Raw genomic sequence first — 26,932 nt, 5'->3', positions numbered from 1 at the left:
AGGTGCATTAAGTTCAAAATGCCCTCTAGACAGCTCCATGAATCAGCTAGGGAGTTGGGATATCCGGAGAATCTTTGAAAGTTTATGTTATGGAAAACAAACCAGTAAAGAGACTAAGAAGAACCTGTAAGAGAGATGGGAGGAAATCCAGCAGAGAATGGTATGAAGCCTAAAAGGAAAAGTATTTCAAGAAAAAAAGGGTAGTTAGCATTTCCAGTGCTGCTGAGAGGAGAGGGTTCGAGTCAAGGAAGGTTTGTTTGGGTTTTTTACTTGCTTAAGATACAAAGGACTAGAGTTTGTTTTCGAGAGTGATGTAATAAAAGAGAAATAGATGGTAAAGCAGAGAGAAAATTGCAGGAGCCAGGTCAGAGAGGGTGGGATTGACAGGAGAGGAAAAAGCTTTCCCCTGCCCTCTTATGTTCATTTTGTGGGTGCCTGTGACTGAACTGACAAAATACAGATTGATAAGGGAAAAAGTTCATTCGTATGGGAACTTCCAAAGGAAGTAGCTCCATGACTGGTTAAAGTTAGAGCCTTCCATACCTAATTTAGTAGGGAAAAGGGAGGAGGGAAAAAGGCCCCTATGAGAGGAACAGACGGGTTTCTTTAAGAAATGCAAAGGGGTTTCTGGAAGAATAAACAGGAGATAAGAAGGTTTGACGGGATTATTCATGCAGGGCAAGTGGTCTTCCCGTTTTCATCACGGCCATAAAACCCTCCTGGAGAGGGGATTTGTGGTAGGTTTATTCTTGGTAGATAAAGCCACCCTGAAGAAGGAATTTATGGTAGCCTCATTTCCCAGAAGTGTCTAGTTTTAGTCAGACAGGGGAGTCTCTGAGAAGGCTGCTTTCTACCCTTTCGGATAGAGAAATTACCAGTTGATCCCAGATGTCTGCAGCTTGAACTAGTCTGCATACCGGGTCTGAGGTTCTGAGTGGATCCCCACAGATCCTAAGCCCAAGTAAGTAGCCTTTGCTAGGAAGACGCATTTTCCATTTTAACGGAGAGAAGAGAGCAGTTACAAGGAGATACATAGATAGCTTTGTGACTTGGTGGCAGGAAGAGGAGAGTTTCTCTCTGAAGTCGGTGGCTAAGAGAAGCAGGATTGATTGTATTAGGTTTGAGGAGAGAGAAAACAGAGGAGAGACATTAACAGTCTGGGGGAAAGCAGACTTAGTACATTAATGTGGTGTCAAGGGCAGCCTGCCATCCTAGTTGTCAAATCTTTGCAGAAGACTATTGCTTTGGTGCAGGTTCTGAGTGGCTGAGAGTGGAATTCAGTTGGTCGGGGTTTGGAGAGAGAGGGATGCTCTTGAAAGGGAGCTCCTGTAATCAGAGAAGGCACTCGACTAAGCCCCTTGGCAGTGTGCCAGAAGCAGGTGAAATTTACAAATTGATGAGAGCAGCAAAGGTGAAAAACCCTAATGTGGTGACCAGAGCCCTGGTGGAGAGCTTGGGAAACCCTTGGGTGACCATTTCTTCCCATCACTGACGTGTTGTCCATAGCCCTTCTCAGCCCAGACCCTGAAAGAAGAGTGGTGGTTCAGTAGTCTGTCCTCTTATGGAATTTTGCAGATGAGAAAATGGGGTCTCAAGGTCAAATAACTTGCTTATGTACTCACAGCTAATTGGGCCAGGACTGAAATGAATAACCAGGCTTAACTTTCTATGTTACTTATAAATTTGCCATCGTAGATTCTTTAAATACCAATGATTTGAACAGTTTTAAATGATGGAACAGGTACTTTTCTGTTAGTTTTTGGAAGATCTGTGGGAGAGAGCTTAACTTTCCAGTTAATGGATTTGTAAGAGTGTGGATTTCTAAGACTTCAGTCTTAAATTATTCAAAATGTTTGTTTTTTTTAAGTAAAAAATATTTTAGAACTGGGGGGAAAATATGCTTTTCAGATCTCCAGAGAAATCGACATTTTTTGGCACGGCACATTTTTACAAGTCGTGTTGTTTTGATGAGTCATTCATTTACATTCTCTTGCTGATTCTTTTGCAGATTCCAAACGGAAATGCATCAGAACTTATTTTTAACACAGTGCATGTAAAAGATGCAGGCTTTTATGTCTGTCGGGTTAATAATAATTTCACCTTTGAATTCAGCCAGTGGTCACAGCTGGATGTTTGTGATATCACTGAAGTAACAGGAAGCTTCCAGGGTAAGTGGTAAATTAAGTTGAATATTGGAGTGGGAATTGCCTTATTTTGTTTTGAATGTTTACTTGAATTTCACAGTATCACAAACGGGACCGGAAGCTCACGTACGTACTTATCACCAGTAGATCACCATTTGTTCCGACTTCATCCCATGTGCTGTGATCCCTTCTCTGCAGATATCTACACATGCAGATGCCTTAGGCCAGACCTGCTGCTGGCCTCTGGGAACATCCCTCGTGTTTCTTTCTATGCTGTATGTCTTTTTCCCAACTGTTGTACCACTCTGGCAAGATCGTGTTGTGGAATAAAACCTCTGAAGTTGCCTTTGACATGAAAGGACAGGTAGTGTACCATTGCCTGCAATAAAGCATTTCACCATACTGGTTTTCTCCTCTCTCTCATCCATCTTTTTGGGCCAGTAACTACTACTGATTTAAAAAATATACCTGTTCTAAAGAGTAGCTATCAGATGTTATTTTCTGTATTCACATTCACAGTCGAGACCTATATTCTTTGTTATTTGGGCAGACAGAAAGAATAGGTGGGAAACAAACTTTCTGTTAGCTCTCTATCTCCATTCTTCTTTCTCAGTTTAGCTCTTCTACACCTAAATAAATAATCTCTAAAAATAGTCATTTTTAGGTGCACCTGGGTGGCTCAGTGGGTTAAGCCTCTGCCTTCAGCTAAGGTCATGATCTCAGAGTCCTGGCATCAAGCCCCTCATCAGGCTCTCTGGTGAGCGGGGAGCCTACTTCCTCCTCTCTCTCTGCCTACTTGTGATCTCTCTCTCTCTCTCTCTCTCTGTCAAATAAATAAAATCTTTTTTAAAAAGTAGTCATTTTTAAACAAGGGAATTATTTATATCTTTCTAGAATATTTCTGTGTGTGTAATGAACATTAATATGTTTATAAATTAAATCCTGTTCATTTAGCAAAGACTGGTTACCTGCACTGTGTGAGACCCTGAGTTTCGTGATAGAGACTTAATATTGTGTTAACACTGACAAGCCCTGCTTCTTCAAGAACCTTAGAGCAACACATGAGTGTTCAGTAAATAACACTTTCTGGGGACGTCTGGGTGGCTCAGTCAGTTAAGCATTGGACCCTTGATTTCGGCTCAGGTCATAATCTCAGGGTTGTGAGACTGAGCCCTGTGTTGGGCTCCGCACTGAGCATGGAGTCTGTTTAAGATTCTCTCTCCCCTTCTCCTCCCCCACCCTCCATGAATGCACACACACACATGCTCTCTCTCACTCGCTCACTCTCTCTTTAAAATAAATAAATCTTTAAAAAAAATAGTAATAATGCTTTCTGGTGTCTGCCTCAGGAAGAAATGCTAGTGGTCATCCATCCATATTTATTCCATGCAAATAGCAAAACTCCTTCTTTTAATGTGTTAAATCACATGGCAGAATGTAGAACTTTCCGTGTTGAATGTGAACATCACTCAAGATCTTAAGTTGTTTGCCCCCACCAACAAGAATCTGTGGCCAAACACGTGTGGAAACCACCTGAACTATTTTGTCCTTTTAAATACACCCAAAACAGGGCACCTGGGTGGCTCAGTTGGTTAAGCCACTGCTTTCGGCTCAGGTCATGATCCCAAAGTCCCGGGATTGAGTCCTGCATCGGGCTCCCAGCTCCACAGGGAGTCTGCTTCTCCCTCTGATCTTCGCCCCTCTCATGCTCTCTCTCATTCTGTCTCTCTCTGAAATAAATAAATAAAATCTTAAAAAAAAAATTAAATACACCAAAGCATACTAACACTTAAAGCCCTGAGAAGCCTTAAAAAAACAAAAGGAGAAAACTCTGAGAAGTCCTGCAATAAAAAAATCTGTTTAACTTTGTTTAACCCAGAATTTTCTAAACGTACTTGTCTGCAGCATCCTTTTATCCACAGAACATCTAGTATTTTTAAAAGTGTCACACTTTCATGAAACATAGTTTTAGGAGGTACTGTTAAGGATAATAAAAAATATTAGCTTGAAAACACCTTTTTTGGTTTTTTTGTTTGTTTTAGCTGAAGGAGGGAAATTTTTCTTACTAACCTAGAGATTTTATTTATGTTCATTGATTTTTTTTTTTTAATTTAAGGAAGTGTGGATGGCGTCTCTGAATCCAGGTTGCAAATCTGCGTTGAACCAAGGTCCCAAAAGCTGATGCCCGGCAACACGTTGGTCTTACAGTGTGTTGCTGTTGGAAGCCCCATTCCTCACTACCAGTGGTTCAAAAATGAATCACCGTTACTACATGAGACCAAAAAGCTATACATGGTAAGAAGTTGGTCATTTGGGTATTTTTTGTGTTGATATATAAAATAAATAGTATAATTGACAATTAAGACAAACATTAAATTTCATATTCGTTGGGGTATTTTAATGTTTACCTTATTTTCAGTTCTAGTCTCTTGTTATTCAGTATTAACTCATTCTTATATTCACAAAAGTTCTGGAATAAAACACTAGCCCACATGTAAGGGCTTACAGTAAAATGTCAGATGGGGCACCTGGCTGGCTCAGTCTGTGGAGTGTGTAGCTCTTCATTACGAGGTTATGAGTTTAAGCCCTGTGTTGGGTGGAGAGATGACTCCAAAATAAAATCCTTAAAATGTCCAGTAGTACTACACCTAACTCACCATTATTAGAATCATTGTATCATTTGCCTGCTAATGTTTAATCTAATAAATGGAAATAATCTAAGAATGTCTAAAGTCCACTAAAATGTTCTAGGTTTTTTTCCTAATTCAAAATAAGTTTCTCTCCAAGCCAGTTAAAATTAAATTGAAAGGAAATGTGTGTGTGTGTATGTGTGTTCTGATATTGATAACAGGTACCTTATGTGGATCTGGAACATCAGGGAACCTACTGGTGTCATGTATATAATGATCGAGACAGTCAAGATAGCAAGAAGGTAGAAATCATCATAGGTAAGCCATCTTACTCAGTGTTCTGTCAAGTGGAGTATAAGTTATATAAAATGAAACATTAAAGCAATGGAAATTCTGCTTTTTATCCCATTCTATTTAGTGTCATTAAATAGCCAGTTATCTTTTTTATATAGAAATTTGAGAGAATACATACTGAACTCACAATCATAAACATTTGTGGCAAAAAAAGTTTTCTTTAAAACTTTAGTTACAAAAAACTTGATTTAAGTGGGAAAAGATTCTTATTAAAACACTTTTAAGGGGCACCTGGGTGGCTCAGAGGGTTAAGGCCTCTGCCTTCGGCTCAGGTCATGATCCCAGGGTCCTGGGATCAAGCCCCGAATCGGGCTCTCCGCTCGGCGGGGAGCCTGCTTCCTCCTCTCTCTCTGCCTGCCTCTCTGCCTACTTGTGGTCTCTGTCTGTCAAATAAAATAAATAAAATCTTTAAAAAAAAATAAAATTAAAAAAAAACACTTTTATTTTTTTTTTAAAGATTTTATTTATTTATTTGAAACAGAGAGAGAGATCACAAGTATGCAGAGAGGCAGGCATAGAGAGAGAGAGGAGAAAGCAGGCTCCCCGATGAGCAGAGAGCCCGATGCGGGGCTCGATCCCAGGACCCTGAGATCATGACCTGAGCCGAAGGCAGAGGCTTAACCCACTGAGCCACCCAGGCACCCAAAAAAAAAAAAAACACTTTTAAAAACCAAGCATCACAGACATGGAAAGGAAAGAATGATCATTAACTAACAGTCCCATTATAAAGTTCATAATGTGGGAGTTTGCTCTCTTTAAGCCTAATGCATTTATAGTTAGGTTGTCAGCAGTAGGAGGGTTGATGCATATGTTGGTTTGCCAACATATTTCTGTGACATTCGTTTCTTTGTTTACCTGATGGCTGCCGTTCCTAAGATCATGAATTACAGTATGTTCACATTTGTTTTCTCTGGAACAAGGAAGAACAGATGAGGCAGTGGAGTGCACTGAAGGTAGTGTAATCCTTTGGTTTGAAACCACACATCCTGCATGCTGGTTCCCTGGGGATTGGTGGTGTGCTCTAGCCTGCTGCGTGCAGTGATGGAAAAAATACTAGCTATAAGAAAGTAATTTCACTGAGTCTCAGGATTTGTAAATTGCCAGGGATGCTGTTAAACCAACACATCAATAAAATAGCTAATTTTCCATTGACTTTCTATTGCAAATAAGAATAGCATTTCTGTACATCTTATGAATAGAGAAATTTTACAATTTATTCTTAATGTTAATTTTTATCTTTATAAAATTTGTTTAAAAAAATGGAAAGCTGTACTATCATGGATAATCATTTAAGATTTTAGCCACCCTTTTAGCCACGATTATATGCTGTTCAAATGCGAATGTGGCTTCTTTGAGAGTTTCAGGACAGGCAATTTCTTGTTAAATACATGTTTTATCAAGTACCTAATATTACTGTTTCCGCATAAAATTAGTAAGAACCATTTTTCGAAACTACAAGTCTATAGATTAATCTACCGTATTATCTTTACAATAATATATATAAAGAACTGGAAAATCTGTTTCAACATAAGCTTTTAAATTTGTTTTAATTACTCAAAGATTGTACATAAGTTTTAATGAGTAAATTTTAATACTCAAGTTACCTTCCCTTAATATATCACATTGTTTTACAGAATTTGATTTGTAGATAGCAAAGTATTTTTTCAATTTCTGCTTCTTTAAAATATTACATAATCTTGGGGTCTACTTGGGTAAAGTAAAAAAAAGTTAAATCTTTTGTTTCCTGGGTTTTCCTGTATTTTGTATCTGTATGGTGTCACACTGAAATACTGTCATTACTGTTTTTGTCCTAATGCATACTTTTGAACAAGAATTCTCTAGTGTAAAGGGGATTCCAATCCTGTTGTCTATAGGGGCCTTACAGGAGGGAAGCTACGTGAAGAAATCCTAACAAGCTCCTCTAACTTCTCTTACTTCGTTTTTGCCTAATTGCATGATTTTTAAACTTTCCAAAGTTGGGTATTTCTAAGAACAAATGCAAACTAGCACTGCTGTTTGGCTTCAGGGTGATGCATGGAAATTACTGCCTTGCTGTGCTGTTTCTTCACCTGATTTCCTCTCTAGTTTTTACAGTAGCAAACACACTGTCAAATTCTAATTTTCACATCAGCCTTTCAGCCCGCTTAGAGATGAAGATCCAACTATGAAACTACCTCAAAAATTTCAAATGAGAGAATTAGAGCCAACTTTTCTTTCTAAAAAAAGTGTAAAATTTGAGATGTTTTATAATTAATGGATTGACGCATACCATTTACAGTGTCCTATATCATATCTTTTTTTTTTAACCTGCAGAACATATTACTTATTTCACTTTATGTATTTTGTTAAAGATATTTGGTCAGGACAAAAGATGGGGATTAAATAAGTGAAGTTCAGGACTTTTTTTTTTTTTTAGGGCAGTGAAACTATTCTGTATGATCATTATAATGGTGAATACATGTATGCAAGTCATTTAGTAGGAGGTCAGGGGAGGGGGGATTCCCAGGATGGAATGCAGAATGTGACCAAAGAATCTAAATGAGTTACAAATGTATGCAGCAGCGTCAGTGAAGAGGGGAAGGAAGAACAAGGTGCTGACCTAAGTAACTAGAAATGAATGCAGTCTATGAGACAAGAGGCCAGAGAAATTGTACGGAGCCCTGTACAATTTGATGATGCTCTTCTGTTGACTTTACGTGGCAGATAAGAATAAGTTCCTCTGTGACATCTTAGCAACAGCATAATATTTCTAATTTATTGTTAGTGTTAATTTGCATCTTAAGATTTGTAAAGGAAAAAGAGATGGATGTAGTGTCATGGGTATTTGCTTAGATGATTTTATCTGTCCTTTAGTCGGAGAGTACGGGTTAATGATTCTGAAACCACTGTACCTCCAAATACACATTCCACCAGTCTGAGCATGAGAAAAGCATCAACTAATCCAAAGTGAGAGACTTTCCACAAAATCCCTACCAGTAACCTTCACAGCTGCCAAGGCCATCAGAAGCAGGGAAAGCCTCAAACGGCCACAACAAAGAGCCCGAGGAGACATAAGAAAATGTAATGTGTTCTGCATGGGGTCCCAGAGGAAAAAAAGGACATTAATGGTTCATTAGTTGTGACAAATAGACCTTACGCTCACCTTACGCCCTACTAAACAGAAGATGTTATAGGGAGGCTGGGTATAGGTGTATACAGGGACTCTTCTTTACTGTCTTCACATTAATTCTATAAATCTCAAACTATTTTAAAACTAAAAGTTTATTTAAAAAGAAAAAATCAGGGCTGCCTGGGTGGCTCAGTGAGTTAAGCCTCTGCCTTCAGCTCAGGTCCTGATCTCAGGGTTCTGGGATCAAGTCCCACATCAGGCTCTCTGCTAGGCAGGGAGCCTGCCTCCTCCTCTCTCTCTTTCTCTCTCTCTCTCTCCTTGTGATCTCTCTCTCTGTCAATTAGATAAAATCTTTAAAAAAAAAAAATCATAGGAGATTGTTTCTTAGTTTCACGAAGTTTACCATTGAGGCCACAGACCTATTCTATTCTAAAAGGCCAGAATATCTAAAACTTTGAAGAAACAATGAATGAGTCCATTCAGCTTTTTGTCACTTAATGGAAGTAGCGATAGCTCAGAAGTCCTGCACCAAATCCACAGTAGCATCCTTTCATGCTTAGTAGTGGCATGGCTTCTCCATGAAGGCATTTGACAAGTTCTAAACTAATGAAATATTATAACCTGATTTAATAGCTCGAAACCTACTTCTCTGATTAGTCTTACTATTTGTGCTAAATTGGCTGTTCAATTATTTAAAACTAATCTATTTTCTCTTACTTCATTTTAGATGAATTAAATAATCTTGGACATCCTGGTGAGTAAGACAAACAACACATTAGCTTGAATACAATAACTAGATATTCTTTTGCTATAATAATACTAGTAAATTTTTTCTTTATTAAAATAATACAATTTAGGCTTGAAATTAGTACTTACATGAGGGATAAATTCATGCGAGTGAAAGTATTAAAAATATTCTAGATTATAAGACTACAGAAAAATAAATATACTGCAGCTACAGAAAATATCAATGTATATTTTCATCATTGTGTATGATCTATGTCATAAAAAGGCAGTTAATGGAGTGCCTTTATCTGAAGTACAAGGGGTGTGAGTGAGCATCGTTGGTGCCGTGCAGAGAAATAGGTGGCCATGGACCACCAAGAGACAGACAGCAGAGGCGCCAGGGTGACTCAGTCAGTTAAACATCTGCCTTCGCTGCAAGTCATGATCCTGGGGTCCTGGGATCGAGCCCCACTTCAGACCCCTTGCTCAGCAGGGAGCCTGCTTCTCTCTCTTCCGGACACCCACCCCCCACTCATGCTATCACTATCTCCCTCTCTCTCTCAAATAAATAAAATCTTTAAAAAAAAAAGAGAGAGAGAGAAAAGACTCACTGCAGAAGTATTCATCATGTTGGCCAGTTTTAATCCGATTTTGAGCAGGTGAAACTAAAGGGAAAGCCTCAGCTGTGATGAAAGGCATAATAATACTGAGGACCTTGTAAAGACAGGGGCATCAGCATGGTCCCGAGATCCTGAAAGGCAGTGATGGAACCTGGGAGGATACTCTGAAACTAACCCTTCCCCAAGCAGTGAAGAAGGCAGTTACATCATTTAATACTTACAGCGATCCTTCGTATTCCCAATATGTTATTTCTCATTGTTTTAGCACCATAACTGGTCTGCTTAGTTTCGTGCCCATATTTTACTAATAAACATCTGTTACCGTCAGTGATGATCAGTCTGTCCCCATTACACAGATGCTAATGAAACAACCTGGAAGGCCTCCGTTACCCGTGTGCTGTCCTGTGGCGGTGCTCATGGGGATGTGTGCTTCAGACATCCAGACCCATGCAGTGATGTAGCTAGCTGTTTCTCTTAGTCTAGTTAGAATCCTCCTTTCCTAAGTTGGTCTCTTATTTCTTGCTGTACCGCGAACATTGTGAAAACTATCAGGAAAACTTCTGCAAGAAACCACCACTAAGCTTCTAAGATTTTCCTGGCCCTCACTTTCATTATATCCTTATACAACAGGAATCAAGAGATGCCCCCAACACTAAGTCTTTGAAAAAAAGAATTTTTTTAAACGAACTTTTAATATTTTAATAGACTACAATAATTAGATATATTATTAAGAATGCAAAAAGAGTTACCCTGTCTATAATAGAAGACACACTACTGACTCAACTCCCATCTTTTCCTGCATCTTTTGCTGCATGGTCCCCAGGATGGGAGGTTTTTCATTTTATGTGTGTAGATGGCAAAGAACGAGGACTGTGGAGTGAGACTAGCTCAGTTACTTCGAGCAAATGACTCAATCCCTCTGTGCCTCAGAGTCCTTGTCTGTATAGTGGAGGGAGTGTGTACCTCATAGACAAGGTGAGGCTTACTTAAATCCATTATATTCGAAGTGCATAGAATAGTACCAGGCAAGCCTTTAGCAGCTGCTAACCATTCCTGCCACTGCTTAATACCACCACCCACCATTTCCAGACTGAGTTCTCCCTAGCATATTAAGGATTACTACCCGAGCTGTGGTCATTAATTACTGAAAACATTCCCTTGTCCTGATTCTACTCTGTCCATGCAGGTATGTTTATCAAGAATCTGAAAATACTAAAATTATTATTTAGCTGTTAGGAAACCACATTCTGTCTTTTGATGCTGCTGCTGTTATTGTTCCTTGTTTCCGTGTGTCTTTAACCCTGCTGATATTTGTATCATGGACAGTAACACCTTCTCTTTTTTATATTTTTATGTTTTTGTAGACAATAAAGAGCAAACAGCTGATCAGCCTTTGGGTGAGTAGAGCTTTGAAATGCTTGGTCAAGGGCTGCCTAGGTGGCTTATTCGTCAGATAAGTGTGTGACTCACTTGATTGAGCTGAGGGCTCAATCTCAGGGTCAAGAGTTCAAACCCCACGCCCCATTGGGCCCCATGCCTACTTAACAAATAAATTAATTAAATGCTTGGTCAAAATAGGGGCGCCTGGGTGGCTCATTCAGTTGGCCGTCCAACTCCTGGTTTCAGCTCAGGTTGTGACTCACAGAATCTGCTTGAGATTCTCTCTCTCCTTTCCTTCTGCCCTCCCCACCCGACTTGCAAGCTTTCTCTCTCTCTCTCTCTCTCTCTCTCTCTCTCTCTCTCAATATTTTATTTATTTATTTAACAGAGAGGTAGAGAGAGAGCACAAGTAGGCAGAGCAGCGAGCAGAGGGAGAGGGAAAAGCAGGCTTTCTGCTGAGCAGGGAGACCGATGCAGGGCTTGATGTCAGGACCCTGGGATCATGACCCGAGCTGAAGACAGCTGCTTAACAACTGAGCCCCCCAGGTGCCCACCCCCCAAAATGAATAAATAAAAAGTTTTTTAAAGTAAGTAAATAGGGGCTGCTGGGTGACTCAGTCAAGTCATTAAGCATCTGCCGTTGGCTCAGATCATGTTCCCAGGGTCCTGGGATTGAGCCCCACATCAGGCTCCCTGCTCAGCGGAAAGCCTGCTTCTCCCTCTCCTATTTATCTTGCTTGTGTTCCCTCTCTTTCTGTCTCTCTCTGTCGAATAAATAAAATCCTTTTAAAAAATAAATGAATAAGGAAAATAAAATACTTGGTCAAAATGCAACATTATAATGCTTTTATGGTGGTCATGAAGAGATTCAAGACATTTTAATTTGACATTATAAATATTTAAATGACAGTGCGACCAAATGTTTTATTTTGGATATTTGTAAAAGAAGTTGTAAACAGGGAGCTGAAAAAGATGATGAATTCAGTTCCTGGGACCTAGTCAGCTTCTAGGGGATGATTTTGTTTTGGCAGCATGCATACAACTAGGTAAACAGGAAACTTACCTGTTACACAGAAGCGGTTAATGCAGTCTCTTAGTGAGGTTAGAGGTGGAAGAAGCCGCAGAGAGGTTGCAGTGCTAGCAGCTTTATGAAAAGTAGAGGGGCACCTGGCTGGCTCAGTCAGTGGAGCTTGCGACTCTTGATCTCGGGGTTATGAGTTCAAGCCCCACCTTGTGTTTAGAGATTACTTAAAAGATCTGAAAGAAAATGATGACTAGAAGGACCTTCCAGACAGGAAGCATGACATCGCAGTCACAGCATTGTAGAGAGTGAGCCATTGTGCTGTCTTGTGGGAACTGCAAGTCACACACAGTCCTGGAGCACAAAGAGAAAGTGGGAGAGAAGGTGGAGGACGCCAGCCCTTGAGGAGCCCGTTTCTCATGCAAGCCACTAGAAGGAAACTTGTGGATAGAGTCCTGTGATTTGTCTCTGAAAGGCCAGTCTTGTATGGACGGAGAAAGTAAACTGGAGGGAGACGATGTTTTGGTTAGGAGAAAAATTCAGAGACTGTTGCAGTAGTCGAGGTCAGAAATCGTGGGAATCCAAACTAGGATAGTACCAATGCGAATGCAGAAGACAGAGCTGTCTCAGAAGACCTTTAGGCGATAGAATCAGTAAGCTATTCTCATTACCTTGCTATAGGGCATAAAAAGTAGAGAGGAATCACCAGGCCTGCTCGGATTGCTGGTTGGCCCACTAGGTGGGCCAGCCTAACCAAGAGCTCACTGAGTTCGAGAATACAGAATGGAAAGCAAGATTGTGCTAGATGACTATCCGTTTGGGACCTAACCTGCTTGAGATATTTGAGCACATCGAGGTGAAGATGTACAGTGGGCAGTTGTGGACATGGATCTGGAGCTTGAAGGGGACGGCCAGGGCTAGGGCTAGTGGTAGAGTTATGAGCCTCCTCAGCACAGAGATGGAAATTCAAACCAAGCGGTGGCATACATGAGATTACCACAGGCCACAGAGAAACGGGCACAAACTGGGTAACCTTTATGTGTGTGGGGGTGGTGGGGTGGGAAGGGCAGTCCATACAGTATTTTTTAACAGAATCAGTCATCACTAACCAGGTGTTGTATCAAAATTTAGATTGCTAGGTTCTTTTGAGGGGTAGCTGTGCTAAATAGTGGCTACCCCCTTAAAAGGGGCTTGTACTCCTCTGTCTTCCCGTTCATTATACAACCTTAGGCCTACTTCACTTTCCCTCCCCTTCCCCATCCTCCCCTCCTTACCCACGTGGTCTTGCCATGTACCTAAATTTTTTTCTTTACATGGTGTCTGGGCCTCAAAAATGGGAGTCGTCCAGATTTCCTAAGGTTTAGACGAACTGGCAGGTGTCACACCAAACTGGGTTGTTCAGAGAAAATCAGTCACAGGGCAGCCCAGATTCAGGGTGGGAGCTGGGGTGCGGGTCTGTACCCTTGAGGGCAAGGAAGGATAGCGTGGCTCCTTGGAGGTCGCTGCCTTCTACCGCATCTGGAGAGGTAGGCTTCGACTTTACTTTGTAGGATGTAGAGATTAAAAGATTTTGTGCAGACCAACAAGGACTGTATATTCCATCAGATTTGATGCTAATACTCAATTTTTGATAGTCAACAGGTTTTTTTACTTAACAAATACCTAAATAGCACTTAATCTGCACCAGGTTCCTTTCCAGGTAGTTAAGAATATTATTTATTTTGGATGAGATAGGATGAGTAACACACATAATTACAGGTGGAATTAAGACTGTAGCATTGTACCAGTTTTTGCAGAATACATTGCATTAAGCTTTGGAAGATGCCTGGGATCATGTAGTTAAAATATCTTTCTGAAGTGGTTTTATTATTCTGTTGCTTAATCAACTGGCATTCTTGTTTCCTTTTTCCAATAAATGGTTTGTGTTCAAGAAGTGGTGGGTGGCTCTTACAGTAAGTGTTTTTTTCCTTCAGAAGATTTCTTCCATCTATTTTATCACTTGCAAGCCATCACGAATTGCTTATGTAGTTGCTATTTTGAAATTGTCTTTGATTCCTTGCCCTTATCTCCCCCACTTCGCATTTTACCGCTTCTTTCTCTGTGGTATCTCTAAAGTCTGGCTTTTCCTTTTCCTCTCTACAACCAATTCATGGAATGGGTCTTTGTCATCTCTTACGTTGACCACTGTGGTCTGCATCTCTATTCCAAATGCACCCCAGTTGGCCTGTCGTTCAGGAACTGTTGACAAGCAGGTTGGGCAAGGTAAGATTTGCTTACCCATCATCTTTATTACCATTGCACTCAAGAAAATGCTCTAAGACATTTTAGGAATTGGCTGTTCACTGTCATTGGGGAAAATTTTTTTAAAGAGCGCTGGCCACTGCTGCTACTCATATTTTGAGCCACATAGTTCTTGAATTATTGAACCTTGGCCTTCTGTAAACTGTACCGACTGTTCTTTCTAAACAGATGACTAAATCCATGAATAAAGAATTGACATTAGCAAAAACATGCGTAATTTGAAAACTGGTCTTTTTCCCCTAGATGCCAGTGATTTTTTTTCTGTTGTATTTCTTATAATTGTTTTTTGCCAGTAAAACTTAGTCTAGGACAGATATTAGAATTAAATTATAATATTCCATCAAAAAACCCTCTCTAATTTACAGACACTTTACTGCCTGCATAACTTTGGGAACCGCATGGTTTGTGTGAGGCAGAGACACACATTCTCTTACCTTCCCCAGTCTGAGGTACATTGTGCCGAATCTGTCACTGTATGGATGGGCCTAAACTCTGATGGGGTTGATAGGCTCACAGAAAGTGCACTGAGAATTTTTTTTTTCTGTGGATTAGTCAGCTAAGTTTGCCATGCAGTGGGTACTTTGGTTAAGAGCACAGATCCAGTTTATTTAAGAAGAAGTTTTTTTTAAAAGGCAATGTTAAGTTTCATTCTGCCTCCTGTTGAATTCTATCCTGAGTGTCCTCAACTTTTCCAGTGATTTTTAGAACTAAAGGCAGTTCAGTAGAAGCTTTAAGTCTGAAACTTTGTGTTTAAAGTAGTCTTGATAATTGACCTTTTCTTTTAGGTAAAAGATAATCATTCATGTAGGCCTTGAAGTGACTTTTACTGAATTAGAAATGTGCAAGTATCATTTCATTTTTTTTTTTCTAAAATATGTTTACTCATTAGAATAAGCAACTTGAGGTATGTGCTATGGTGAGTGCTGTGAAGTGTGTAAACCTGGCGATTCACAGACCTGTACCCCTGGGGATAAAAATATATGTTTATAAAAAATAAAAATTAAAAAAGTATAAGCAACTTGCAAGAAGCCACTAAGACTGTGAATGTAGAATAAAGATACCACGACAAGAAAGGACTGAGGCGTCTCACAAAGTGGGTGTTCTTTCACTCTGAGAGCCCCATTTTAGAGTTGGCACAGGTTTTTCTCCAGACCTGGCTTAACACTAGACTTAAGTCTTCTGTGGAAAGAAATTTCACCAAAGAGTTTTCATCAATTTAATGATTTAAAACATCTGAAATTCAATTCCATATTGCAGACATCAAGTCAGCAACGGGATTATTTATGCCTATTTCAGTCATGAGAGTAGTCTTCATGATAATTTATAAAGAAACTACTGAGCAGCATTAAGCGACAGAGGTTGGTCACCCAGCCCTGGCCTGTGTCATTCGGCGGCTCCTCAGCCGGTTTGGTGATGGCCTGTCAGCTGTTCCCCTACAGCCTTCTGCGTGGTTCACACCAGAATCTGTGCTGCCTGTCCCCGCTGTGGCCCTCCGCTGTTCCTCCCGGCGTGGCTCGGTCTCCAATCTCTATACACTAACCCCAGACTAGCAAAGCTGTGGTTGTGGGGACCCACCCTCTACAGCCATTTCAGGACACGCTCTACACGTGGTAAAGCTAGCTGGCACTTTCTAAGGCATCGGTTTGGGTCTGTTTGGCCCTAAGAAACAGAGAAATGCCTTGTATGAGGGTACGTCTTTGAGCAACGTCTCTGCACTAAGGTCAGAAAATAAACTATTAATATTCATACAAAAGGTCTTCACGTATCCCTAAGGTCAGGGTTTTTTTTTTTTTTTTTTAAGAAGCCGAAGGGAGATAGCACATCAACTGACAAAATACAGATAGAGTTCTTGTTAAGTCCCTGCTTTCCTCTCCTCTTTGGTTTTCCCCTTGCTTGCTCTGATGAGAATTTGTCCTGTTCCTCTTTTTGGTCATTCTTTTGGTTTTAGCATCTTCCATGGTCAGTAAAACAGAACCTAATTTGATGGGAACCCAGTTACTAACATTGCTTGTTTAAATTTGCTCTAAAAGCCTAGTTGAATATCCTTTTCTTTTGTTGTAACTCAATAAAAGTATAAATTTAGTATTTGTTACCATTAGGCTTCATATGAGTCATAAATATCCTTTGCCTGGTTCTCGAAAGCATTGATAAGTTTCAGTTGTTTGATTTATCAACCTGTGTTCCTCAGTATACTACAGGAAGTGGTCTACATATAGTATATATGCTATATACTATATAAAGTGGTCTACTAAATAAAGTGATAGATCTAGGATAAAATTAAGAATGAGGTCTTATTTGTAAAGCATATGTTTTATTATATTTATACCATTTCCATAGGTTTTTACTTTAATCTTTATATCCTCCTCTAAATACCCCCCTCTTCTTTTTTTTTTTTTTTTTAACAGCAAAGGACAAGGTTGCTCTTTTGATAGGAAATATGAATTACTGGGAACACCCCAAGCTTAAAGCGCCATTGGTGGATGTGTATGAATTGACCAACTTGTTAAGACAACTAGATTTCAAAGTTGTTTCACTGTTGGATCTCACTGAGTATGAGATGCGAAATGCTGTGGATGAATTTTTACTACTTTTAGACAAAGGAGTATATGGTAAGATATTTATAATCTTGGTTTTTATAATTATCCACTTGTTACTATACAAGTTAGGTTAAGAGACAAAAATCAGAGAAAGGTATGGTAAACACATCCAGCTGAAGTTTGTGAATGAATTGTTTGTGAATTAATTTTACAACTGAAATTGTGAAAATGATGGATTTAATCTTCATTCTGTAGTTCCATGTGAACAATTAGCTCAGTGTCCTAACTTTCATGTCACTTATTTTATCAAAACAATATTGTTCTTACTAGAATTTTTTTCCTGTCTTAATTGATTTTGTGTTTTATTGATAAGAGCTGAAGTACAGTGAAGCTCAGTGACCAAATGGCACATCGTATACACATATATGTAGCATCCTGCTGTGTGTGTGTGTGTGTTTGTGTGTGTGTGTGTAGTACAAAGGGAACCAAGTGTGCATTCTGTATGTTTTAATCTTCTTCTAACTATTGCCTAGTATTTTCTAGTCCTTTAACAGTAACTAGAATTTAGCAAGAATATATTGGTGAATGAAGCATATGAAAGCAATTTGTAAACGAAAGCTCTATACAAACATAGTTAGAGGTGGGCCCCCACAGAAATTCTAATGGTAAATTTGTAATCATTTTACTCATTCTCTCATTTAAATGTGAAGAACACCACAAATATGGTAAAGATTTTTTAAAGAGACAGAATATGCTGTCAGTAGTAAGTGATTTCTTTGGTAAGTTACTTCTTGTAATGGGTAGAAGCACACATGGAAGGCCAGCCGGCGGGGTTCTCGGAGCTGTTATCCCCCAGGCTGTGCGTGCAGTGATACTGTGCGGTCACATGTGACTGCCAGCCAAGTGGCATCCCCGGGCCTGTTGTTAGGCATGCTGGTGTTGAAGTATCAGTTTAGCTTCTGTGTCTTTCAAATTATTTTACTTCAATAATTTTTAAGTTTATTTATTTTTTTTAAAGATTTTATTTGTTTACTTGAGAGAGAGAGAGAGAGCATGAGAGGGGAGAATGTCAGAGGAAGAGGCAGACTCCCCGCAGAGCTGGGAGCCCGATGTGGGGCTCGATCCCAGGACTCCAGGCTCATGACCTGAGCTGAAGGCAGTGGTTCAACCCACTGAGCCACCCAGGCACCCCAATAATTTCTAAGTTTAACCTTTCATTTATAGTTAGACTGATATGATGAGGTGGGCTTGGTGGAATTGCTAATGGGTCTTGAAGGAGAATTTTTAATGGAAGAAAAAACTTTTCTTTCCCCAAGATTCAGCATGTCACTGTATATGGGATGGGGAGAATCTTAAAATCTTATTTAAGTGAGTTTCCTCTTAAATAAAATAATAGGATTACAGTTGTAACACAAATAAATCAACAAAGTAAATATCTCAAATTTGGGATTTCAACTCTTACGTTGATGTTGTAATAACATAACCTTGTTTATGAGTGTGTAGAGTGGTAGCTCTGGGTGAGGACATTCATTTTTCTTATGAAAATATGGTAGAATATACTGTACAAATGTGCCTTCTTGGCAATTGCTTAATATGTTTTTAGTCTAGATTAAGATGGTGTTTTGAGGGGCACCTGGGTGGCTCAGTGGGTTAAGCCTCTGCCTTCAGCTCAGGTCATGATCTCAGGGTCCTGCGATGGAGCCCCACATCGGGCTCTCTGCTCAGTGGGGAGCCTGCCTCCCCCTCTCTCTCTGCCTGCCTCTCTGCCAACTTGTGATCCCTCTCTGTCAAATAAATAAATAAAATATATTTTTTAAAGATTTTATTTATTTATTTGACAGAGATCACAAGTAGGCAGAGGCAGGCAGAGAGAGAAGAGGAGGAAGCAGGCTTCCTGCTGAGCAGAGAGCCCGATGTGGGGCTCGATCCCAAGACCCTGAGATCATGACCTGAGCCAAAGGCAGAGGCTTAACCCTCTGAGCCACCCAGGCGCCCCAATAAATAAAATATTTTTTAAAAAAAGATAGTGTTTTGATTCTTTTTATTGCATTTAATTTATCTCTGTTTATAAAGTACCAGGAAAGGCTTCTAAAGCATCACTGAAAGGAATGAGACAAAAGGGAAAAATATTAGCCAACTTAGGGTTTAGGTTGGTAAAGTAGTTGAGAAAGATTTATTTATTTAAGGGGGGGAATGCGGGGAAAGAGGGAAAGGAGAGAGATTCTTCAGCAGACTCCGTGCTGAGCACAGAACCTGGTGTAAGCCTCGATCTCAACAACCCTGAGATCAGGACCGAAGCTGAAACCAAGAGTCGGATGCTTAACCGACGGAGCCACCCAGGCATCCCGAAAGCTAGGTGGCTCTTAAATCCCACTGATTGGTGTCCTAACAGGGTGACTGCATTATATTTTCAAGTATTGTGAATATGCTAAACATCAGGCACTTCTGCATGAAATGTCAGTGGGGTAGAGGCTCACGGGGAGGCCCTCCTCCTGCACCTTTACCTCCAGTTGGCAGCCCCAGGTCACGGCTAGTATCCCGTGGGGGAGGGGGCCGAGGCAGAGCGCAGCAAATCCAGCGTGAACAACTGCAGAGAGGGAAAGCGTATGCACTCAAGTTTATGCCCTTTTATATCCTGTTGCCCGTGGGTTTGTAAAAGAAAAGCAAAAACCGCAACAGAACAGAAAATAGGTAATTCACTTTTAAAACAGATCTAAACTTTAAAAACACTCTAAGAGCAGGAATAACTGATTTCTGCTACGTGTCCTTGCAGACAAATGGAGATAAAGATTTCCAGTTGCCATGTGTAGCTGTGGTAGGGAGTAACTGTTTGGCTTGCTGTCTCCCCCACCCTGTGCCTTTCTACCCTCATCGCTTGCGGTAGCTTCGCCGTGCTTTTGTGGAGGAGGATGTTGACGGAGCCTGGCCACAATACGGCCAAAGCCTTACTTACTCTAGAGGAGTCGTTTGGCTCAGCGGAGCTGAGTGGCGAAGCAGGGCGGCCTCGAGTAAACTCACCCAGGTCCGGCGCTCTGGCCTTTCTGCTGACCGGTGTGTAACTAGAACCAAGTTAGTTAACTTTCATAAGCCTAAAAAGACTTACAAAGTGGTAGACTAACATAATGAGCTGATTGTCGAATAAATAAGATAAAATAATTATCCCGGTGCCTGGCCCACTATTGTTGTAATTTCCTGAATTCCACTTTCCTTTACTTTACGTGGAGATTTGAACCCGGTGGCATTCCACATCAGGCCTCAACTAGAGAAACCCAGCTTCCATGTTGTTGCATATTAAGGTTCAGCCTCAGATTCCTTTTTTTAAAAAAAAGGAGGTTTTAAGATGATCGTAATAGGCCATGAATAACCAGTACACGGATGGTTTGTATTTTCTGAGAGTAAAGTTACTAGAAAGGCAGCGGTAGTTACCATGAGACAGTGCAGTGGGAGCACAGCCCGGCCAGCATCCAGATTCTGGCCCTGTCACTATTCGTCAGTGTCTGTTTACAGTGTTTCCATCTGTAAAAGGGGGACGGTAATATTACCTCCCTGGTTATGAGAGATGTCTCGTAAGGATCAGAGGAGATGATAACCGTATAGTTAAAGCACTTTTGTGTGAACAGGGGAGGAGCCGTGTAGGCTGATGCGGTGGCCGCGGTCATGGTCAGAGCACGGTGCTCGGTGCACGGTGGGACAGTCTTCACCGAAGCGGTTCTTTTCTCTATGGACAAGAATGCATAGCTGTAATGAACTATATTCTTGGAAATCATGTTCCCCAGAAATAAAATTCCCTAAAGGTCTAATTGATAGGATAGTGTTTTGAACCACATTGAATTTTTTGTCATTTATAAAGTTACCTATTCTGTGCCTCTATCCTTGAGTAATGAGATAGTCGATTAAATTAATAAGTACTACAGATGCAATTCTTAAAATACCATGATTTGGGCTAGTTTATTTTACATAAAAATGTTTAATCTCCCACACTGTAATTTGGATGTAGACTTTGATACAAAATGCTTACACTTATCATAAATCATTTTGGGGAGCACAAAAGGTATTTTGTTCTAAGTGCCTTAGTTTCAGTGATTGCAGAGCAGGACATATGGCACTGAAATAACGGACCACACTTAGGTTTCCCCGGTCACTGGAGGCCGAACCTTCCCTTGAAGTTGGTGCTTCTCCCAAGTTACAAGTCTTATTAGAGACAGATGCATTACGTGATACAGTGGGGGCAATCCTCAAGCCCTCTGGCCGGCTGGCTGGTAATACCGGTTGTAGAAATGGTGCCATTTCTACTGCAAATCAGACTTTTTATAGAACGTTCTCCACATCTACCTCTGTCCTGATTGGTTTGCACTGTTAATTTAATGCATTCAAAAAGCATGTACTGAGTTTCTTATAATATCCATAGCCCAGATAAAGAAGTATGCTAGGTGTTGAAAGAGATACAGAAAATAAAGAACATGATTTATATTCTCAAAATTAGAAGTCCCTTAATATATTTATATTCTCAAAGTTAGAAGGCACTTAATATAATGAGAAAAAAATGCCTTTTTAGAGTCCAGATACCTACCACCTATATGATTTTAAGCAAGTCATTTGATCTTTTTAATTTTCTCAAGAATATAATAAGGATATAAATTATTTAAAGGTTGCTATGTAGATTAAAATCAGTTCATGTATATGAAGGTCCTTTCAAAACCATGAAAAATCTCTACCAGTGTGTAAGATTAATGTCTATTGTGATTTTTAGACAAGAAGTGAAACCTACAAAGAACTGTAGGGTGTCCCCGAGGGGTGCTGCAGGGCTTCAAAGCGGGGCGAGCCTGCTGTGTGTCAGAAAGCCAGAAACTGGGTGATAGCCTGCTGAGTGTTCTGAGCCTGAGAAGACCTTAGAGGACTTGTTATGATCTGGGTGGACAGGAAGGAGATAGTCACCGGAGCAGGGTCATGAAGGTTAGAAATCAGCAGAGCTTGCTTTCAGAAGCTGTGAACAGACTGATGGGGAGGAGCGTCCCATGTTGTACGCAGGTCCCCCGCTACGGGCATGCAGAGCGCTCCTCTGACAGCCTGCGAGGAAGAAGCACTTACCATGTGCCTGAGCGTTTCCAGACCCAGACAGGCTTCTTTACTACTGAAGGATACATCTTGCTAACAGATGCACGCACCAAAGGGAGGCGAAGCCCAGAGGCTCACAGACACAGCTCACAGCACTGGCGCTGCTGCTGAGCTGCCCGGTGTGGTTCCTGGGGAAGGGGGCCGCGCTGCCCCTCCAGGGCTCGTGCCGGCCGCAGACACACTCAGCGCTGTTTTCACTTTTTGCCTTTTCTCGTCGAAGCAGAAATCCTCTTTGGGTTTCTTTTGAGTAACAAAAGTGGACAGTAGGGGCACCTGGGTGGCTCAGTGGGTTAAAGCCTCTGCCTTCAGCTCAGGTCATGATCCCAGGGTCCTGGGATCGAGCTCCGCATTGGGCTGTCTGCTTAGTCGGGAGCCTGCTTCTCTCTCTCTCTCTGTCTGCCTCTCTGCCTACTTGTGATCTCTGTCAAATAAATAAATAAAATCTTTGAAAAAAAAAGAAAAGAAAAAAGTGGATACTGATGTAGGTCTCTCATAAAAGCAAAGTGGTCTGATGCAAACTTCAAGAGCAAGGGGTACCTGCACTTGATAAAGAATTATAAATTTTACTCTTTTGAAGTGTACAGTTCAGCGGCTTTTAGTATATATTCACAGAGCTGTGCATCAGTCACCTAATTGCAGAACATTTTCATCATCCCAAAAAGAAGCTCCATGTCCATTAGCGTCACTCTTCATTCCTCCTTATCCCACACCCCTGGCAATACCACATCTACTTTCCTAGCTTTATGGATTCACCTCTTTGAGACAGTTCATAGAATGGGATCATTCCATACATGTCCTTTTGTGTGTGGCTTTTTTTACATGCCATAATGTTTTCAAGGTTCATCCGTGTTGTTGTGTGATATTTGTGGCTGGATAATCACCCACTATATGGGCGTACCACATCACTCATCAGCAGATGGACATGTCGGTTGCTTAAACTGTGTGGATCTTGTGAATAACACTGCTGCGAACACTCGTGTACACGTTCTTGTGTGGACACACATTTTTGGTTCTCTTGGGTATATGTACCTTGGATTGCACTTGCATTGGCTGGGTCATAGGATAATTCTGAGTTTAATTTTTTGAGGAACTGCCTCACCTCTTTCCAAAGTGCATGCACTGTTGTACATTCCCACCAGAAATAAATGAGGTTTCCACTTTTTCTACATCTTTACCAGCACTTGTTATTGCCTGTTTTTATTATAGCCGCCTTAGTAAGTGCAAAGTGGTGTCTCATCATTTTGTTTTGCTTTTCATGTACTTATTTGCATTTGTATATCCTCTTTGGAGAAATGTTTATTCAGGTCCTCTGCCCATTTTTTTATGGGGGTATTTGTCTTTTTATGGTCAAATTGAAGAGTTCTTTACGTATTCTAGACACAAGTTATCCTTTTAGATACATGATTTGCAAATATTCTCCCTTATTCTTCAGGTTGTCTTCTCACTTACTTGATCCTCATTGCTTAGTGACTTAAATCCATTCCCTGTGTCATGATTTTCAAAGTGCGGTCTCACTTCCATTTACAGCAATAGCTGGATTCTTGGCCAGGCTGGTCTCCTTTCTAAAAGCGGCCATTCCGGGTCCTCACCTTGTTTGTTTCCGCCGTCCCTGCCCCTAATGAACCTCACTCTTCTCTCTCCCTTTCTAGATTGCACCCAGGCTCTCAAGGCCACCCACCGCTGCCTCACCTCACCCTGCCTCCCCTCTGCACCCTGCTCCTACCAGGCAGGGTTTCCTTAACCACATAATTTACGGTATTTCATTATGTGCTGACTTGCTTTGTTCTTTGACTAACGACAGGAGCAGGACTGAATGAGTTGCAGGCTCCCTGGGCCAGGAACTTTGTCTTCCTTTTCTTTTTCGTTTCTTTCAGTGCCTACATGGTTACATTCAGGGCACAGACGGGATAGAATAAACCCACACTGAATAAATGAATGCGCCCATTTTGTCACTTGTTACCTGAAATGTTACATAGGAAAGAACCATGTTTCCCATTTTAGTAGGAGTTCAAGTAAAGTAGGCCGGGGTCCTGCCTTCTAGGACCGAATGAAACACATTGTTTTAGTGTTCAGAGCCCCGTTCTTTGCTAGGAATTGGGCCTGTAGATAAAAAGGATTAGTTTTTCTGTTGTTCCCTGTCTCAGTGCCTTTATACTGTTAAAGATAGAGTACCATAGACGTCGTCATACCCAGAATGCTGAGAGAGCATCAGTGGGCCTTAGAAACTGCATGCTCAGGGGAGGATGTCTTCACAAGTATTTCTATCAAATATTGTTATAAGGAAGCCCATATTGATGTCTTGGGGGTGTTGTTGTATAGCCAAAATAAACTTCTTTTCAAGAATATCTTCAGAGTTGTTTGGTACAGTTTTTATATTATCATTTCTCAGCAAAGAAATAATGACTCATTTATGGAATGCTAAAAGGAACCCAAATTTTAGATAATTAATTCAAGAGACTCTAGATGGAAAATTAATGATAATTATATCTCTTAAGAAAAAGAAAAAATAATCATGAAACCGGATTTCCCTTCTCTGCTTAGAAAAAGCTACATTTATATTTTTATAGCCCTTACTAACATTCTGTGGAAATTACTGTGGAATTTCTTGTTCTGGATATTGCCATTGCTACTCGTCTGAACTGTGTTTATTTGTCCATCCGTTAAAAATTTACTAAGCTCCTGCTGTGTGCCAGGAATACACAGATAAAGATAATACCGTCCCTGCCTTGAGGGAGCTCTTGGTCTCCTGATCTCATGGAGGAGACACAGGAGTCAACAAAGAAGTCTTTAGCTTTTTTCTTTGTTGTACATCATGAGATAAAATTGGATTCCATGTTATACCATTGTTTACAAATGTATTATTTTTATGAATTAAAATACACGTTAGGACAGCTTCTCGGTGTTGGTTTAAGTGCAGTACTTGAAGACTGTTGTCAAAATAATTTTCTGTACAAATTTAGTTAACATGGACTGTGTTTGTAATTAGGTATCTCTTAAACAAGCTTGCATTAACTTGAAAACAAAATCTGGGTTTTTTTTCCTAAAGAGTGCTACATGTGTGTTCAGAGTGCAATTTAGAATTAATTTTTACCTCTTTTTTTTTTTCCCTTTTCCAGGATTGTTATATTATGCAGGGCATGGTTATGAAAACTTTGGCAACAGCTTTATGGTCCCTGTTGATGCTCCAAATCCGTATAGGTCTGAAAACTGTCTGTGTGTGCAAAATATACTGAAATTGATGCAAGAGAAAGAAACTGGGCTTAATGTGTTCTTGTTGGACATGTGTAGGAAAAGGTAAACTGCCTCATCTTTGTTAAACAAAGCTCATTGGAGTTAGATAAATACCAGCCTTGACAGTGAAATCGAAGGCAAACCTGGGAATGCTGAGAAGCACTCAGGCTTGTGAGTTTGTAATTATAGATTGAAACTGACCAAGAAGGGAACAGATTGAAACTGACCAAGAAGGAAACTCCATTTCTCTATATGTAGTTAATCACTTTAACTTTTTTCCTATTTGTTATAGAACGAAAGTGAGGAACTAAAGGGTATGCGTGTATACATTTATATTCCAGAAGGTTCAACTCTTCAGAATGTCTGTAGATGTCTCTAGTCCTCACTGCACTGATTTCTCTGGGAACTGATAGAAACAGTACACATAGAGCCGGGCCTCTGTCAGTCCTGGTCTCCCAGATACGGGAGTGTAGCCAGACCAGGTGTTTGAAGGTGTGGATCACAGTCGTTGGTCACTGGGTTCCTAAGGAACAGAACCAGTGATTATTCCTCTCGGAAATACAGTTCTGTGCTTGCTCAGCCCATACGGATCAGAAACCAGGGCCAGAGTTCAGACGTAACTCCAGTTTTAAAGCTAACCAGAGAAAAGATGATGTGCCTGTCTGCTGTCTCAACAGCAGAAGAGCCCTAGGTTATTTAGGGGTAAATATGTACCTGATTTGAGAAAGGCATTTTGAATCTATAATCTTCAGTTATGTATAATAGAATAGCATTATCAGATTTTCCATTATATTATTATTTATGCTCTTTTTAAAATGCTGTTTAACTTTTTTCATATTTGTATCTGTCCTTCTCCCTCCTCCCTTTTAAATAGAAACGACTATGATGACACTATCCCAATCTTGGATGCGCTAAAAGTCACTGCCAATATTGTGTTTGGATACGCCACGTAAGGAATTTTACATTCATGTTCAAGATGCATTCATTTTTCAATGACTTCTTTTTGATGAAAGATTAGAAGCCTAGATATATCCATAGGAATGTAGGCATAAATTTTCATCCTTGATAATTCTTGAAAGGATAAATGAGTTAAATAATTGACTTTAGCTCCTCGTATCTTGGCATCTTCTTTTTACTAAGCCCCCAAGCATTTAGTTCCTGCTTAAAGATAAGCTCTGCAATGAGGGTGTCATGCAAGAGGCAGGGAAGCAAATGAGGCTCATGAGTATTTACACAAGTCCCGTGTGGCAGGTGTTTACTTTTTAAAAAAAATTGTCTTTTTGCTGTGTTTAAGGTGTCAAGGAGCAGAAGCTTTTGAAATCCAGCATTCTGGGCTGGCAAATGGAATTTTCATGAAATTTTTAAAAGATAGATTATTAGAAGACAAGAAAATTACTGTGTTACTGGATGAAGTTGCAGAAGGTAAAATAAAAAATAAAGAGAAAGCTACTCAGGGTTCTCTGGTGATTGTTTTATTCCTACTGTTATTGTGCAGGTTTGGAGTTAGTATTTTTTTTTTTTAAGATTTTTATTTATTGGGGCGCCTGGGTGGCTCAGTGGGTTAAGCCTCTGCCTTCGGCTCAGGTCATGATCCCAGGGTCCTGGGATCGAGCCCCGCATCAGGCTCTCTGCTCGGCGGGGAGCCTGCTTCCTCCCTCTCTCTCTGCCTGCCTCTCTGCCTACTTGTGATCTCTCTCTGTCAAATAAATAAATAAAATCTTTAAAAAAAAAAAAAGATTTTTATTTATTTATTTGACAGACAGA

At 40.4% G+C, this 26,932-nt stretch overlaps 1 protein-coding gene across 1 annotated transcript in view; it reads left to right on the top strand.

Moving 5' to 3' along the window:
* The window catches only part of LOC111154234 (MALT1 paracaspase), a 59,031-nt gene that overhangs the window by 23,257 nt on the left and 8,842 nt on the right, over positions 1 to 26,932 (top strand). Inside the window, exons 4-13 of the mRNA XM_022513714.1 lie at positions 2,009 to 2,168; positions 4,261 to 4,439; positions 4,996 to 5,092; positions 6,049 to 6,081; positions 8,965 to 8,991; positions 10,948 to 10,980; positions 16,691 to 16,894; positions 25,054 to 25,231; positions 26,043 to 26,117; positions 26,463 to 26,590. Coding sequence (XP_022369422.1) covers positions 2,009 to 2,168; positions 4,261 to 4,439; positions 4,996 to 5,092; positions 6,049 to 6,081; positions 8,965 to 8,991; positions 10,948 to 10,980; positions 16,691 to 16,894; positions 25,054 to 25,231; positions 26,043 to 26,117; positions 26,463 to 26,590 — 1,114 coding nt within the window. The remainder of the gene's footprint in view (positions 1 to 2,008; positions 2,169 to 4,260; positions 4,440 to 4,995; positions 5,093 to 6,048; positions 6,082 to 8,964; positions 8,992 to 10,947; positions 10,981 to 16,690; positions 16,895 to 25,053; positions 25,232 to 26,042; positions 26,118 to 26,462; positions 26,591 to 26,932) is intronic.

The sequence above is a fragment of the Enhydra lutris genome, unplaced genomic scaffold, assembly GCF_002288905.1.
Source record: "Enhydra lutris kenyoni isolate GAN:26980312 unplaced genomic scaffold, ASM228890v2 scaffoldscaffold36, whole genome shotgun sequence".
Taxonomy (NCBI): domain Eukaryota; kingdom Metazoa; phylum Chordata; class Mammalia; order Carnivora; family Mustelidae; genus Enhydra; species Enhydra lutris.
Note: the sequence above shows the minus strand (reverse complement) of the source record. Positions and strands in the feature narration are given on the sequence as shown.